Here is a 13,897-nt window from a genome sequence, read left to right on the forward strand (position 1 = left end):
CGGGACCCCGCACCCGCCGGGAGGGGCAGCCCCGGGCCAGCCCGCGCCCCGAGCACCGGGAAGCACCTCCGGGCGCGCCGCGGCGGGAGCAGCTCCGGCCCCCGCGGGGGACACCCGGGGACACCGCGGGACGGTCCCCGCGGCCGCCACCGCCCCCATCCCCGCTCCGACCCCTCCCCGCCCCCGCCGCACTTACCGGGCCGGGCCGGGCCCTGCGCCGCGGGGCCGCCGCCGCCACCCCGGGCCGGGCCGGGCCTGGGCCAGCGCGGGCCGCCCGGGCGGGGCGGCGGAAGGGGGGACAGGACGGGGAGGGGGGCGGGGGGCAGGGAGGGGGGCGGGGGGGGGAAGGGGCGGCCGGAACGGGGGAAAAAAACGGGGAAAGAACGGGAAAAAAAAAAAAAAGGGAAAAAAGAGGAGGCGGCGCCTCCCCCGCGGCGTGCGCGCTGCGTCACCGCGCCCTGACGTCATCACCGCGCGACCCGCGCCGCCGCCCCCGCCCCGCCGTTGCCGCGGCAACCGGAGAGACGCGGGAAGGGCGGAAGGGGCGGGGGGCGCCCCCTGGCGAGGAGGAGTCTTTTATGGGAAAGGGGCGGGGCTGAGGCGGGGCTAAAGCGGTTTCGGGCTCCGCCCATCACCAGTGGCCACGCCCTCTCCGGCGCATGGGACAGGGGGGGTGACACCCCCCCTCCGGGGGTCCCAAATCCCTCCGGGATCCTCCGTCCCCAGGGATCCTCCATCCTCCGGGATCCTCCGTCTCCGGGGGTCCCAAATCCCCCCGGGATCCGCAATCCCCCGGGATTCCACATCTCCCAGGGGTCCCCCATCTCCGGGGAGTCCCCCATCTCCCAGGAACCCCCCGTGCCCCCGGGGATTCTCCATCCTCCGGGATCCCACATCCCCTCGGCATCCCCCATCTTCCTATTCCCAAGGGATCCCCCCTCCCCAGTGACCTCCTGTCTCCAGGCTTCCCTAATCACCCAGGACCCTCGGGAATCCCTTATTCCCCAGGATCCCCCATCCCCCGGGGTCCTCCATCCCCCCGGGGTCCCCCCTCTCTGAGGATCCCCCACCTCCAGAGATGCCCCCCGCCAGGCGGGGATCCCACGTGCCGCGGTGATCCCCCCGCTCCGGGGGTTCCCACTGCACCCTGGGCACCCCCGGGGTGGGACCGGCTCCGTGCCCCCCGCCCCCCCGGGCTGAGCCCCCCGAGCAGCAGCACCGCCCGCCCGGCTCCACCTTAACCGGGGCGGCCTCGCCGCGCTGCCCGCGCCCGGGCGGCTCTGCGGGAGCGCAGGGGCGTTTATCTCGCCCGGGATCAGCCAATATTTGTGGCCACGTCAGGAGAACGAGCCCATCCTCGCTCCCCGCTCCAGCCCCGCCGCTGTCCCGTCCCGGTTCTCGGACACGCCCGCTGGGACCCCCGCGCCGGAGATGACGGTCCCGGTGGCCCTGCTGCTCCTGAGCCTCCTGCGGACGGCGGCTGCCAGGGGCGAGCGGTGCCCGGCCTGCGGGGTGGCCGCGCTGGCCCCGGGCGCGCAGCGGGACGCGCTCCTGGCGCTGGCCAAGCAGAGCATCCTGGCCGAGCTCCGCTTGCCGGCCCGGCCCAGCGCCCCCCAAGCCCCGGGCCGGGGGGCTCTGCTGGCCGCGCTCCGCAGGCTACGGGAGCAGCGCTCGGACACGGCCGCGCTCCCGGGGATGCTCCGGGACGGCCCCGGGACGGGGCTGCAGGAGTACGAGGTCCTGAGCTTTGCCGAGTCAGGTGCGTGCGGCCCCGCGGCCCGCGAGTGGGGGGGTGCGGAGGGAAAGGGGGGGGTCGTGCCGTGGGAAGGCGGCGGGAGGTGGGAGGTGCGGCCGGGATGGTGGTCACGCTGCTGCTGGAAGGAGTGAGAGGCTCCACATCCCTGACCTTTGCATCCACGTCCCAAGCAAATCCCAGTCCTGCCGCTCCCAGACGCGCTGGGGTGGGAGGGGGGCACAGGGCACGGAGGTGCTGCTGTATCGTGTCCCCTGCAGCCCATTTCTGCCGGACCCTCCCCCCGGTGCTGGAGTGGAAGGGTCAGACGGACGGGTTTTCCAAAATGGGATTTTCAGCCTCGATTCCCTGTCAGCCCACAGCGTGTGGACTGAGGGCTGCACAGCCCATCCATTCCCTGCACCCCCCTGTGCCTCTGCAGCCCCCCCAAAGGGGCCTGTCCCAGTTTCGCTTCAGAATTCGCTTCTCCTGAATTGAGCTCCCCAAAACACGCTCAGGGGTCCTGGGAAGCACCACTGGAAAAACAGGGTCCTGTATCCACTTCTCCCCGGTCCTGTATCCTGTGTCTCCTTGGAGGGACAGACTCAGCATCCCACCCCACGGAGCATCCTGCACCCTCCCTTTCCCAGCCCGAATTCCGCGTGGGGATGTGGGGGGGGCTCCGCTCCCCTCTCTGGCCCCCGTGTCCTCGAAGCCCCGCGGGAACAAAGCTGCTCCACGGCACGTTGTGTTCCCACACTCCAGGACAACAGGGTTCTCTCCTGGCTTGGTGGAGCGTCAGCTGGAACCGAGCCGGGGGATGAACCCAGGCTCGGAGCACGGGGGGGTGTTGTGTCCTCATGGGCAGAGCTGTGCCAGGAGCCCCGAGTGCTGTCATGGCCCCGTCAGCCCTTCCCCGGCCAGGAGGAGCAGCAGCTCCGCAGCCAAGGCAGAAGTGAAGGCTTCAGGGAGACCTTAGAGCCCCTTCCAGTGCCTAAAAGGGCTCCAGGAGAGCTGGAAAGGGACTTTGGACAAGGACCTGGAGTGCCAGGACAAGGGCGAACGGCTTCCGGCTGCCAGAGCGTGGGGTTAAACGGGATATTGGGAGAAATTCCTCTCCATGGGGGTGGTGAGGCCCTGAAATAGATTTCCCAGAAAAGCCGTGACTGCCCCATCCCTGGAATTTTTTCAGGCCAGGTTGGATGGGGCTTGGAGCAACCTGGTCTAGCGGAAGGTGTCCCTGCCCGTGGCAGGGGGGGTGGGACGAGTCCCGAGCAGCCCTTCACTCCCGACCCCGCTCTCGGTTCTGCGCGCAGGATCCTCCACCTCCCGCAGCGTCCGCCTGCATTTCCGCTTCTCCCGGGAGCTGGCCAGGAGCACAGAGATCCTGCAGGCCACCCTCTACCTGTTCTGGGCAGCCCCCAGCCCCGGGGCACAGCCGGTCACCGTCAGGCTCCTGTGGCCGGACCCGGCGGGGACAAACACGACGGTGGCCAGCGAGACGTGGCTGGAGGTGCAGAGACCCGGCTGGACCACGCTGGACGTGGGACTGGCCGTGCGGAGCGTCTCCGGACAGGACACCCCGCGGCTCACGGTGGAGCTGGAGGTGCCGGAGGACCGGGGGTCCCCCCTCCTGGCTGACCACAGCGATTCCCACCGGCCGTTCGTGGTGGCCCGAGCCCGGGCCAGGACGCCCCACCGTGTCCATCGCCGCGGCGTCGACTGCGGGGCGGGCTCGCGGATGTGCTGCCGCCAGGAATTCTTCGTGGACTTCAAGGAGATCGGCTGGGAGGACTGGATCATCCAGCCCGAGGGGTACCACATGAACTACTGCGCGGGGCTGTGCCCGCTGCACATGGCCGGGATCCCCGGCCTCGCCGCCTCCTTCCACACCGCCGTCCTCAACCGCATCAAGGCGGCCAGCGCGGCCGCGGCCGTGGACTCCTGCTGCGTCCCCACCCAGCGCCGGCCCCTCTCCCTGCTCTACTACGACCGCGACAGCAACATCGTCAAGACCGACATCCCCGACATGATCGTGGACTCCTGCGGCTGCACCTGAGCAGGGCAGGGGGGGACACCGCGGGCAGGGCTCCCTCCTCCCGGCTCCAGGGCAGGGCTCCCTCCTCCCGGCTCCCAGGGCAGGGCTCCCTCCTCCCGGCTCCCAGGGCAGGGCTCCCTTCTCCCGGCTCCAGGGCAGGGCTCCCTTCTCCCGGCTCCAGGGCAGGGCTCCCTCCTCCCGGCTCCCGGGGCAGGGCTCCCTCCTCCCGGCTCCAGGGCAGGGCTCCCTCCTCCCGGCTCCAGGGCAGGGCTCCCTTCTCCAGGCTCCAGGGCAGGGCTCCCTCCTCCCGGCTCCCAGGGCAGGGCTCCCTCCTCCCGCCTCCTGGCTGCGAGACGGGAGCCCTGCCGAGGGGTTTGTTCCTCCTCAGGGTGATGCTGAATGTGCAAGTTCTCTGCTCACTCACCTCCCACCCGGCTCTTTCCCCCCTTTGGATCTGCCCCTGGATTTCTCTCACAGCACCTCAGAACGGTTCCTGGTGGACTCCAGACCCTCCTCCTGCCGGACGCTGAGGCTCAGGGTGGTCCCACTGCTGTCCCATCCTGAGGTCATGGGTGCAGCTGCACCAACACAGGACCCAGCAGTGGCCACCCCGGGCTGCTGGGGCTGGCGAGGACCGAGGGGAGGGGAAGGGCGGGGTGGGAGGGGAGGGGATCAATCATCCCTTTGGCCTCACTCAGCTGGATGTGAGGCTGAGGAGGGCGAGGAAGGGGAAGTCGATCCCAGTGGGAGGAATGTGTCTCCCTCTCCGAGCATCCCTGGTGTTCAATAAAGACTCCCAGCTGTGGTGTGTGTGCACAGGTGTGTGTGTGTGTTCCACGTGTGTGCACATGTGTGTGTGTGTTCCACGTGTGTGCACAGGTGTGTGTGTGTTACACGTGTGTGCACAGGTGTGTGTGTGTTCCACGTGTGTGCACAGGTGTGTGTGTGTTCCACGTGTGTGCACAGGTGTGTGTGTGTGTTCCACGTGTGTGCACAGGTGTGTGTGTGTGTTCCATGTGTGTGCACAGGTGTGTGTGTTCCACGTGTGTGCACAGGTGTGTGTGTGTGTTCCACGTGTGTGCACAGGTGTGTGTGTGTGTGTTCCACGTGTGTGCACATGTGTGTGTGTGTGTTCCACGTGTGTGCACATGTGTGTGTGTGTGTTCCACGTGTGTGCACATGTGTGTGTGTGTGTTCCACGTGTGTGCCCTGTCGTCAGCCAGCACATCTTCCAGTGCTCCTGGCACAGGCGGCTCAGAAAGCCCGGGAAGCAGGACTGGGCATCTCCACACTGTTCCCAAAGGCCTCCCAGGCTGCCCTTCCCAGAGGGATGCAGACACTGCTTCGCCCCAGCCAGATCCAGGGCACAGCACGAGACCCCTCTGAACACAGGGGGCTTGTGATTCCCACAGGAAAGGCACCATTCCCTGCTTGGGCCAAGTCACCCATCCCACCAAAACCACCTGGATTTGGCCCTTCTTGTCCCAAATCAGGACCAGACAAGAGAAGCTCCGTTCTCCCTTCTGAAGTGGGCGGACGCTGCCAGGTGAGAGCTACGGCACCCAGGCCCTCCCCTCGCCCACAGCCCCCCCAGCCCCTCAGCGAGCCCCTGGCCCTCTGCCAGAGCTGCTGCCCCCCCTCTGTGCCCCTCACCAGCCTGGTGACAGCAAAGTGGGCCATGCCAGGGCCGTGAGAGCAGAGGGCAAAGGGCGGCTCCGACGCTTCGGCCCCGTTACGTAACAGAACGTTCGGGCTCCTCCAGCTCCCCACGTGCCCCCCGGGTGTGAGGGATGGGCGAGGGGGGGCTGGGCTGGGACATTCGGGAGGGGAGCTCCAGGGGCCACCTCAGTCCGGGAGGGGCTCGCCCTGCAGGCACTGGTGGTCCCGCCCTGGAGGCTGGGACGGGGCTGGTCCAGGTGGGGAGAGGGTGGGCAGAGGGAGGAGGTGGTGCCAGGGCCGCTCCCCACACAGCTTTGCATCCTCTGTCCACTCCAGGATGATGAGCCGTGAGCTGCTCCGGCTGGAGCAGGGGCAGGATGTCCTGGAGGACCTGGGACACCTTGGAGCAGGGATGGAGCAACCCCTGACAGGTGTCAGTGTTTGCCCACGTTGCACACACCCTCCCACCGAGCCCTGACGGAGCAGGGACCCCCCATGTCCCCAGATCCAGGTGTCCAGGGACCCCCCCATGTCCCCAGATCCAGGTGTCCAGGGACCCCCCATGTCCCCAGATCCAGGTGTCCAGGGACCCCCCATGTCCCCAGATCCAGGTGTCCAGGTGCCTCCAGGACTCGGACCCGCAGCGTTCCCGTGCAGGGGCAGGGAGGGAGGCTCGGGGATCGATCCTGTCTGGGGCCCAAGGCCACTTGTGCAAACCCAAAGAGGGTTCGGTGTTTGTTTTTTCCCTTCTTTTTCCAACGCCTCGTTTCACGGTCTGTGTTTATTGAACAAACAACTTCCCTGGAGCCAGCATCGAGCCTGCCAGGCTGCAGCAGCCCTGGGCACCCGGGGGCTGAGGGAAGGGGCAGGAGAGATGTCGGCTGCTCCCGTGGCCCTACAGACCCCTCAGCTCAGGCTGCACAACCCCAAAACCCTGAGCTGGGGCTTGGCCCACTCCCAGGGGAAACAGGGCACCTGGATGGAGCCGACAGCCCCTTCCCCACCCGCAGCACGGGGTGAATTCCAAGGTAGGAATTCCAGGTAGCAGGAGTTCCAAGGTGGCATTTCCCACCGGGGGAACGCGCAGGGTGAGGAAGCTGCAGTCAGGGACAAGTGATTCCCCGGAGCCAGGAACGCTCCCTCTGGGACCAGGATGGCAGTGCCACGGGGACATGGCATCCATGGCATCAACCCAGCAGCTGGGCTGTGCCAGATGTGGCACGGAGGGGGACAGAGGTGATGTCCCCTCGGTCTCCGTTGCGGGAGAGGACAGATGTGCCTTCTGGAAGGACCCCTTGCCAGTGTAAACAGCCCCTGAAGCAAAGGTCTGAGTGCCCCGTGCCAGGTGCCCCCGGGCAGGGCCAGCTCCCGGGAGGGGTGGGAATTTCTGACAGCCCCTTCCCTTGCCTTGAGAGGAGTTAATGTTTAATTCCCAGTCTCACGGCCCGTTCCCAGCCAGCGGCACCAGTGTGGTGACCATTGCTCTTCTCCCAAGGAAGGAGCGAGGGTACAAGGGGAACCAGCCTCAAGTTGTGCCAGGGTGGGGCTTAGACTGAATATCAGGGAAAATTTCTTCATGGAAAGGGTGGTCAAGCCCAGGGCAGTGGTGGAGTCACCATCCCTGGGAGTGTTCAGAAACCTGTGGATGTGGCACCTGGGGACATGGTTTTGTGGTGGCCTGGGTTGGGCTCGATGGTCTCAGGGGCTTTTCCAGCCTTAATGACTCCATGATTCCATGGCTCCACGACTCCACGATTCCATGAGCCACGCTCAGGCGCCGGTGCACGAGCTCCTGGGGGGTCCAGGCTGAGCCCAGCCCGTTGTCACCTGCAGGGCAGGTCACCAGGTGCCACACACTCATCCCACCGGCCGCGGGGTCGGAGGCCCCGGAGCCGTGTGTGCTGGGCCCGGGGGGGGGGACCCGGGGGGGTATTTTGGTCGGGTCAGTCCCTGGGCTTTGCTTTCTGGGAACCGCTTAATCAACAACACACTGATGCAATGGGTGCAAGAGCAGCTCCGCTCTGACCCCTGCCCTACTTCGGGGGGCCGGCGCGTGCTGGGGGGCACGAGGGGCTGGGCATCATCCCACGCTGCTGCTGAGCCCGAGGGGGAATGGGCATCCTGCACCGCCCAGAGGGGCCCCGGCAGGGTTCAACGGGGTTAATCCCTTTGGGGACACCCCCCCTTTCCAGCCTGGGTGGCTTGGAGAGTCCCTGGCCCGTTTGCCACGCTTTGTGTCTCCCATTTCCTGCTGTGCCACAGCCCCGGTCCTGGCTCTAGGGTCTGGCAGGGGTGGAGAGATTCGGCACAGCAGGGGAATGGGCTTGTGGTGGACATGAAGCTGATCCGAAACAGAGCCAGAATCCAAATATTTGGGAGAGGGCCTGGACATGCGCTTGCAAGGGAGCGTGCAGATGTGCATCAGAGAATCATGGAATGGTTTTGGGTGGAAGGGACCTTAAATCTCATCCAGTTCCACCCCTGGCCATGGTCAGGGACACTTTCCACTAGTTGCTCAGAGCCCCGTCCAACCTGGCCTTGGACACTTCCAGGGTAGAGGTGCTCTCCCTGTGGCACCATCCGTGCCTGTGAGCGCGTGTGCTCCGGGCACCTGTGCCCGGCTGGAAGTGCCACCTGCTCCATCCTGCCGGCAGCCAGGGCTCCCAGGCCCTCTGGGATCTCTGCTCCCACGCCAGCCTGTGCCCAGTCTTTCCTCTCTGTTGACATTCCTGGGCTATTCTGGGAGCTGCCAGCAGGCCCGGCCAGCTGAGCCCTTTGCCCCTTTGCTCCGCGGTTGCATCACCTCCGGTGGGTGCTTTTTCCCAGACAGCCCACTGTGTTTACATGGCACCTCTGGCTTGGCCAGGGGCAGGGGCTCCGTGTGGTCAAGACCTTGGAATCATGGCACGGTGGGCACAGGACATGCCGAGCGCTGGCGGGGCTTCAAGTTCCCACCGTGCTCTCTGGGTTCCCTGCCCAGCCGGGCTCTGCCCATCCCCCGGCAACGTGGCACCTTGCATCACTTTCCGGAGGCTTCTGCCGGCCCCTGCCCTGGCTCGGGCTGCACATCCCACTCCAAAGAGCCCGAGGAACACCTTGGTGCTGATGTGACACTGGCTGCCACCTCCTGAGCCCTCAGGACACACAAATCCCCTTTCTATTGTGTGAGGGGGAGAGGACGTTGTGTTCCCCTTCTCTGGCCCTTCCCGGCTCTGTCCTGGGCTGAGGCTGGACCAGGTGATCCAAGGGGTGGACTCAGACCCCCAAACCCATCACCCGGTGATAGCCACGAAAGCCCAGAGATGTGACAGTCCCTGGGAGCTGCAGGGTCATCCCAGGAGCCCCCTGATCCCTGCTGGGTCCTCTGTCAGCACCCAACAGGACCGGCCCTGCTATGATGGCTCAGGGATGCCCGGGGGGCAGTGCCCAGGCTGGGGGGCAGGTCTGTAAGATCCACGGGCAGGCAGGAGAGCAGGGATCCCTCCAACTGGCTGCTCTGGGGCTGATTCTCCTCCACCAGCCAGGATTTGCCCCAGCCTTTGCTTCCTGCGGGTTTTGGAGCAGGTTTGGGAGCTCAGTATCTGGCTGCCCGAGCTGGGGGGCTGCCCGGGGCAGATGCCAGGGTGAGCCACAGGCAAAGCCCACGGGTGGGTGAGCCCCTCGCCCACACACCTCTGCACTCCCCGCTATTTGCTCCTCCCCCGGGCTCCCGACGGTTCGTGGGGAGCGGGGCAGGATGGGGGGGCTGCCCACCGAGCCCCTTCCCCGGGGCAGCGGGGCGGGCGCGGGGAGGCGGGGGTGGGGTGCTAATCCCGGTAATCCCCGACGGGACGGGACGGGCAGGTGCGGCGGCCAATGGCGGGGGCGCGGGGGGGGCGGCGGGACCGCCCCCGGCCGCAGGTGCCCAAAGCGGGCCGCGCCGCACCGCTCCCGGTGCCGGTGCCGTTCCCGACCCGTGGGCGCCTCTCCCGGTGCCGGTCCCGTCCCTTCGGTGCCGCCTCGTCCCGCCGCTCCCGCTCCCGTTCCCGTCCGCTCGGCGCCGGTCCCTCGGTGCCGGCGCCGCTCCCGTCCCGTCGGTGCCGCTCCCGGTGCCGCTCCGGTGCCGTCCGGCGGGCGCGGATGGCGGGGCTCGGCGCGGGCCCGTGGCTGCTGCTGGCGGCCGTGCTGTGCGCGGCGGCCGAGCCGCGCTGCCCGTCGTGCCCGGCGGGCGCGGAGCGGCGGCTGCTGGAGGAGGTGGCCAAGAAGCAGCTGCTGGAGAAGCTGCGGCTCCGCGATCGCCCGCGGCTCGCCCACGCCGTGCCCCGCGCCGCCGTGGCCCGCGCCCTGCGGCGGCTGCAGGCGGGAGGCGCCCGCCGGGGCCCCTCCGGGGAGGAGGAGGAGGAGGAGGAGCGGGGCTACGAGATCATCAGCTTCGCGGAGACAGGTGGGGCTGCGCGACCCCCGTGGGAGCCCACGCGGTCCCCGGCGGGGCGCGGGTGAGCCCCGGGGCGGGGGGTCCCTGTCCTGCGCCCCGGGGACCCCCCCCCAATCCAGGGGTAGCGTTCCCACGGGAGGGAGGGGCACGGGGAGGGAGGAAAGTGTGTAGGTGTTTCCTGAGAAGTTGAAGGATGCCGGCCGCGACTCGCGGGATGGTGGGGCAGCATCCCACAGCTCTCACCTCCTCATCCCTTTCTCCCCTCAGATCTCACATCTCCCTCCGGTTTGGGGCTGCAGTTCCAGTTCAGCCAGGCGCAGGACCAGGACATTCGCATCCTGCAGGCTCAGCTCTGGCTCTACCTGCGAGTGCCCCGGCCCGGGCTCACCCTGAGCATCTTCCTGGCCGCCGGGGCCGGGGCCGTGGCCGGGGGCAATCGCACGCTGCTGGGGGAGAGGCGGCTGAGCGCGGCGGGGAGCGGCTGGCGCTCCTTCCCCCTCCTGCCGACCCTGCAGAGCTTCTTCGGGGGGCAGAGCCGGACGCTGCGGCTGGAGCTGGAGAGCCGCGGGGACGGGGGGGACATAGCGGCACCGCTCAACGCCAGCTGGTCCCACCAGCCCTTCCTGGTGGCCAAGGCGAAGGTGCGGGAGCCCGAGCACCGCGTGGCCAAGCGCAGCCTCCGCTGCAGCCCCAACTCCAGCCTGTGCTGCCGCAGGGACTATTACGTGGACTTCCGCGACATCGGCTGGAACGACTGGATCATTAAGCCCGAGGGCTACCAGATAAACTACTGCGTGGGCCAGTGCCCCCTGCACGTGGCAGGCAGCCCCGGGATGGCCTCTTCCTTCCACACGGCCGTCTTCAACCTCGTCAAAGCCAACAACGTGCAGGCGTCGGGGCATTCCTGCTGCGTCCCCACGCGGCGCCGCCCGCTCTCCGTCCTCTACTTCGATCGCAACAGCAACATCGTCAAGACTGACATTCCCGACATGATCGTTGATGCCTGTGGCTGTAGTTAGGGCTGGGGGAGCCGCGCTGGGACCCCCCTTCTCCAGGACTGTCTCTCTGGCGGAGGGGGAGGGAGCTGGAGAGCTCCCGGGAGCTGGAGCCAGCCCGTGGTGCAGTGGATCCCTTTGGGAAGGTTGGGAGGGAGGGAGAGGGTCTCGTGAGAGGGAGCAGGGGTTGCCTCCAGAGAGTGCCTGGGACAGGGGTCTTTGGGGACACGTGGGATGGAGCCAAGGCCATGAGACTGCCTGAGCCTGGCCTGTGGCTGGTGGTGACTCCGGGCATCTCCCTGGAGCTGGTCCCAAGCTGATCTCACATTCCTGGTGGTCGTGTCCCCCTCTGGTGTGGGGTGAGGGGCCCCTGCTTGGTTCACACTCAGTGCCCAGTGCTGGTCTGGAACTCGGCCTCCTCGGGAGCAGAGTGGGATGTGGGAACAGGTCTCCTTCCTCCACGTGGGCAGCTGGAGGACAAGGCAGCCCCACTTGTTTCCCGACTGGAAAAACCTTCCTGCATCCAATTCAGGCCTTTTTCTGGGACAGGTGGAACGGAGCACAAATAACAGGCCTGGGAGAGGAGGGTCAGTGGTGTGACTTCATCAAAACCCCAAACTAGCAATGACTGGACAATCTTCTGCTCCCTGGAGTGCAAGGAGCTGTGAGGGCCAAGCTTCCAGGTCCTGTGTGTTCCCCCTTTCCCTGGGTTTTCCTCCCCTGCTCCCACCCACCAGCCAGGTCTCCTCCAGCCTGGTGCCACCCTACAGGGAGTTCTGGCTCAGACTCTGCCTTTAAGATCACACTAAAGGTACAGATTTGGTTTGTGCCTCCAGTGTTGCAGCTATTCCAACTTTTTCAGTAGAGGTTCCTGCAGCCATCGGGACTCCTGGTGCTCCAACCTCTCTACTGAAGCTCCTGCTCTGCCCTCACCTTCCTGATGCACCCACATGGCCTATGCTTTAATTTATTATATAATATTTTGGTGTGGCTTCCCAAATAAATGGGTGGAAATGCAATATCCAGGCTCTGGCTGCTTTTTCCTGGGACCACCTGCATGGATGGGGTGGGGGAGAGGATCCTGCTTGGCCAGAAGGTCCCGGGTCCCTCAGGCTCTGGGGCTGGAGCAGCACAGGAGCTGCACGGTGATGCTGTACTGGGAGATGAGGGGAATTGTGGGGTTTTGGGGGCTCCCTGGGTGCAGAGGGGAGGGTTGGGATCTCCCCTGTGGATGGGAGTCCCAGGGATCAGGCGGGGGCTGGGAACCAGGTATCACCTCACTGGGGGCTGGAGAGGGGTGACCTGTAATGGGAGCAACCAAGCTGTGTCCCAGCAGGGCAGGTCCTGGGGGGCATTGCCCCACCTGGAGATTCTGTTCTCCACCTGGAGCAATCCCAAACAAAGCTCTGGAGGCTCTGGCTCCGGGCAGGTGACCTCAGACGCTGAGCCACAGCCCACCCCCAAATCCTGGGCCCCTACTGCAAATCCCCTGTGCCCCTCGTGTGCTCCCCTGAACACCACCCAGTGACCCCAGTCTCGGCCCCACTGCAGCCAGAGGGTCTGGTGGGTGACGGGGAGGCTCGTTTGGAATTCGGGTGGGATGCTCCCGGGGTGGGAGGTGTCCTTCATCCCGCTGAGATGCCACACACGCTGCCCCGGGGTCCCCGTTGCGCAAGCGCCCGCTCAAAGCTCACTTTGGGGCTGTTTTATCTGGGGACAAACCCCCCTCGCTTTCCCAGCTTGGCCCTGCCAGCGGCCAAAGGGCAGCTTTCATCAGCCAGCGCCGCGGGCATCCCCCCGGGGCACCGCGGCCATGGCCGCGCTCCCAAAATATCCCGGCGTGGGGAAAAGCCAACGGCACCTGCAGGACGCCTCGGCCCCCCCGGGCGCTCCCGCAGCCCCGGTCCGTGTCCCCGGAGCACGTGCTGCCCTGCACACGCCGGGAGATGGATCTCCGGGAGGCACCCGGGGTCGTGTGCGGTGTCCGGAGTCTCCCCGTTCCCTCCCCGGATCAGCGTTCCCGCGTGGAATCAGCGTCCGGGGCCGCGGGGAGCGTCCCCACCGGGACGCCACACCCGCGTTTTCCTTTGCCGGCAAGGGAAGCTCTCCTCTGTTTTCCCCGTGGCACCGAGTGCGTTCCCGTGGGTGGGGGGGTGTCCACGCGCGTGGACGTGAGGTGCTGACTCACTGACACACTGACACGCTGCCCCCGCGCCCGAGGTGCCGAGCTGGCTGCGGTGGCACCGCTAAATCCCTAAGCCGGGGGATCAGCTGGCCCTGCTCTGAGCCGCTTTGACTTTCCCAAACAGGAGACCGGGATTACCCGTGGGGTGGGGGACGCGGCGGGCTCGGGGGGCTGGGGGTTAAGGGCCGCTCCGGGTGGGGCTGCCCTGCTGTGGGTCGCACTCAGGGGCTCGGAGCTGGTGGCCAAAGGGACCTGGGGCCGTCTGGTCGCGCAGATGGTCCCGTGGGGAGAGGAGGGTGGGCTTGGGGTGAGTGCTCGGACCCCGGGCAGCTTATCCGGGGTCACACTCAGCTCAGGGGCAAAGCTGCTGAGCCGCTTAACGCTCGTTACAAAACGGGGATGGAGGCAGCCCCTCACCTGGGCCCACCCCCTCACCTGAGCCCGTCCCCTCACCTGAGCCCGTCCCCTCACCTGAACCCACCACCTCGCCCCCACCTCAGAGCCTCTGAGGTGGAACCCAAACCGTGGCAGAGTGTGGGGGCATCCAGAACCCCGCTGGCTGTTCCCCCCCCTTCCTGGCAGGGGAAAGGGGGGACCCTGCCGGCATTGCCACCTGCCCTGTGTGCCGGGGGCTTCCCGGGGAGCAGAGACCCCTCCTCACCCTCTCCGTGCTGGGGGAGCGGCAGGGGAAGGAGCTGATCTCAGGCTGGGACAGTGGGGAGGGAAACTGAGGCAGGGAGTGGATTGTGCGGGTCCCGGCTGGGAGCTGAGGGGTCCTCAAATCCTGTCCTACAGCGGTTCCCACGATGTCCCTCTGCCCCGGGGGTCCCGCGGCCGTGACGGGGGCCACGCCGTGAGGCCGCCCCGCGGTGCG

The 13,897-nt window shown here is 67.1% G+C and overlaps 2 protein-coding genes across 2 annotated transcripts; both read left to right on the top strand.

Moving 5' to 3' along the window:
• The first annotated feature begins 519 nt into the window (after nt 1-519).
• On the top strand, nt 520-3,856 carry INHBC (inhibin subunit beta C). Its single transcript, XM_027727313.2, has 2 exons — nt 520-1,759; nt 3,049-3,856. The coding sequence occupies exons 1-2, from the start codon at nt 1,432-1,434 to the stop codon at nt 3,789-3,791; spliced, it is 1,071 nt and encodes a 356-aa protein (XP_027583114.1). The 5' UTR covers nt 520-1,431; the 3' UTR covers nt 3,792-3,856.
• Nucleotides 3,857-9,548: 5,692 nt separating this feature from the next.
• On the top strand, nt 9,549-10,862 carry INHBE (inhibin subunit beta E). Its single transcript, XM_027727351.2, has 2 exons — nt 9,549-9,852; nt 10,111-10,862. The coding sequence occupies exons 1-2, from the start codon at nt 9,549-9,551 to the stop codon at nt 10,860-10,862; spliced, it is 1,056 nt and encodes a 351-aa protein (XP_027583152.2).
• Nucleotides 10,863-13,897: the final 3,035 nt, after the last annotated feature.

Source organism: Pipra filicauda, unplaced genomic scaffold (assembly GCF_003945595.2).
Source record: "Pipra filicauda isolate LSUMZ 115617 unplaced genomic scaffold, ASM394559v2 scaffold704_size142039_pilon, whole genome shotgun sequence".
In the NCBI taxonomy this organism is placed as follows: domain Eukaryota; kingdom Metazoa; phylum Chordata; class Aves; order Passeriformes; family Pipridae; genus Pipra; species Pipra filicauda.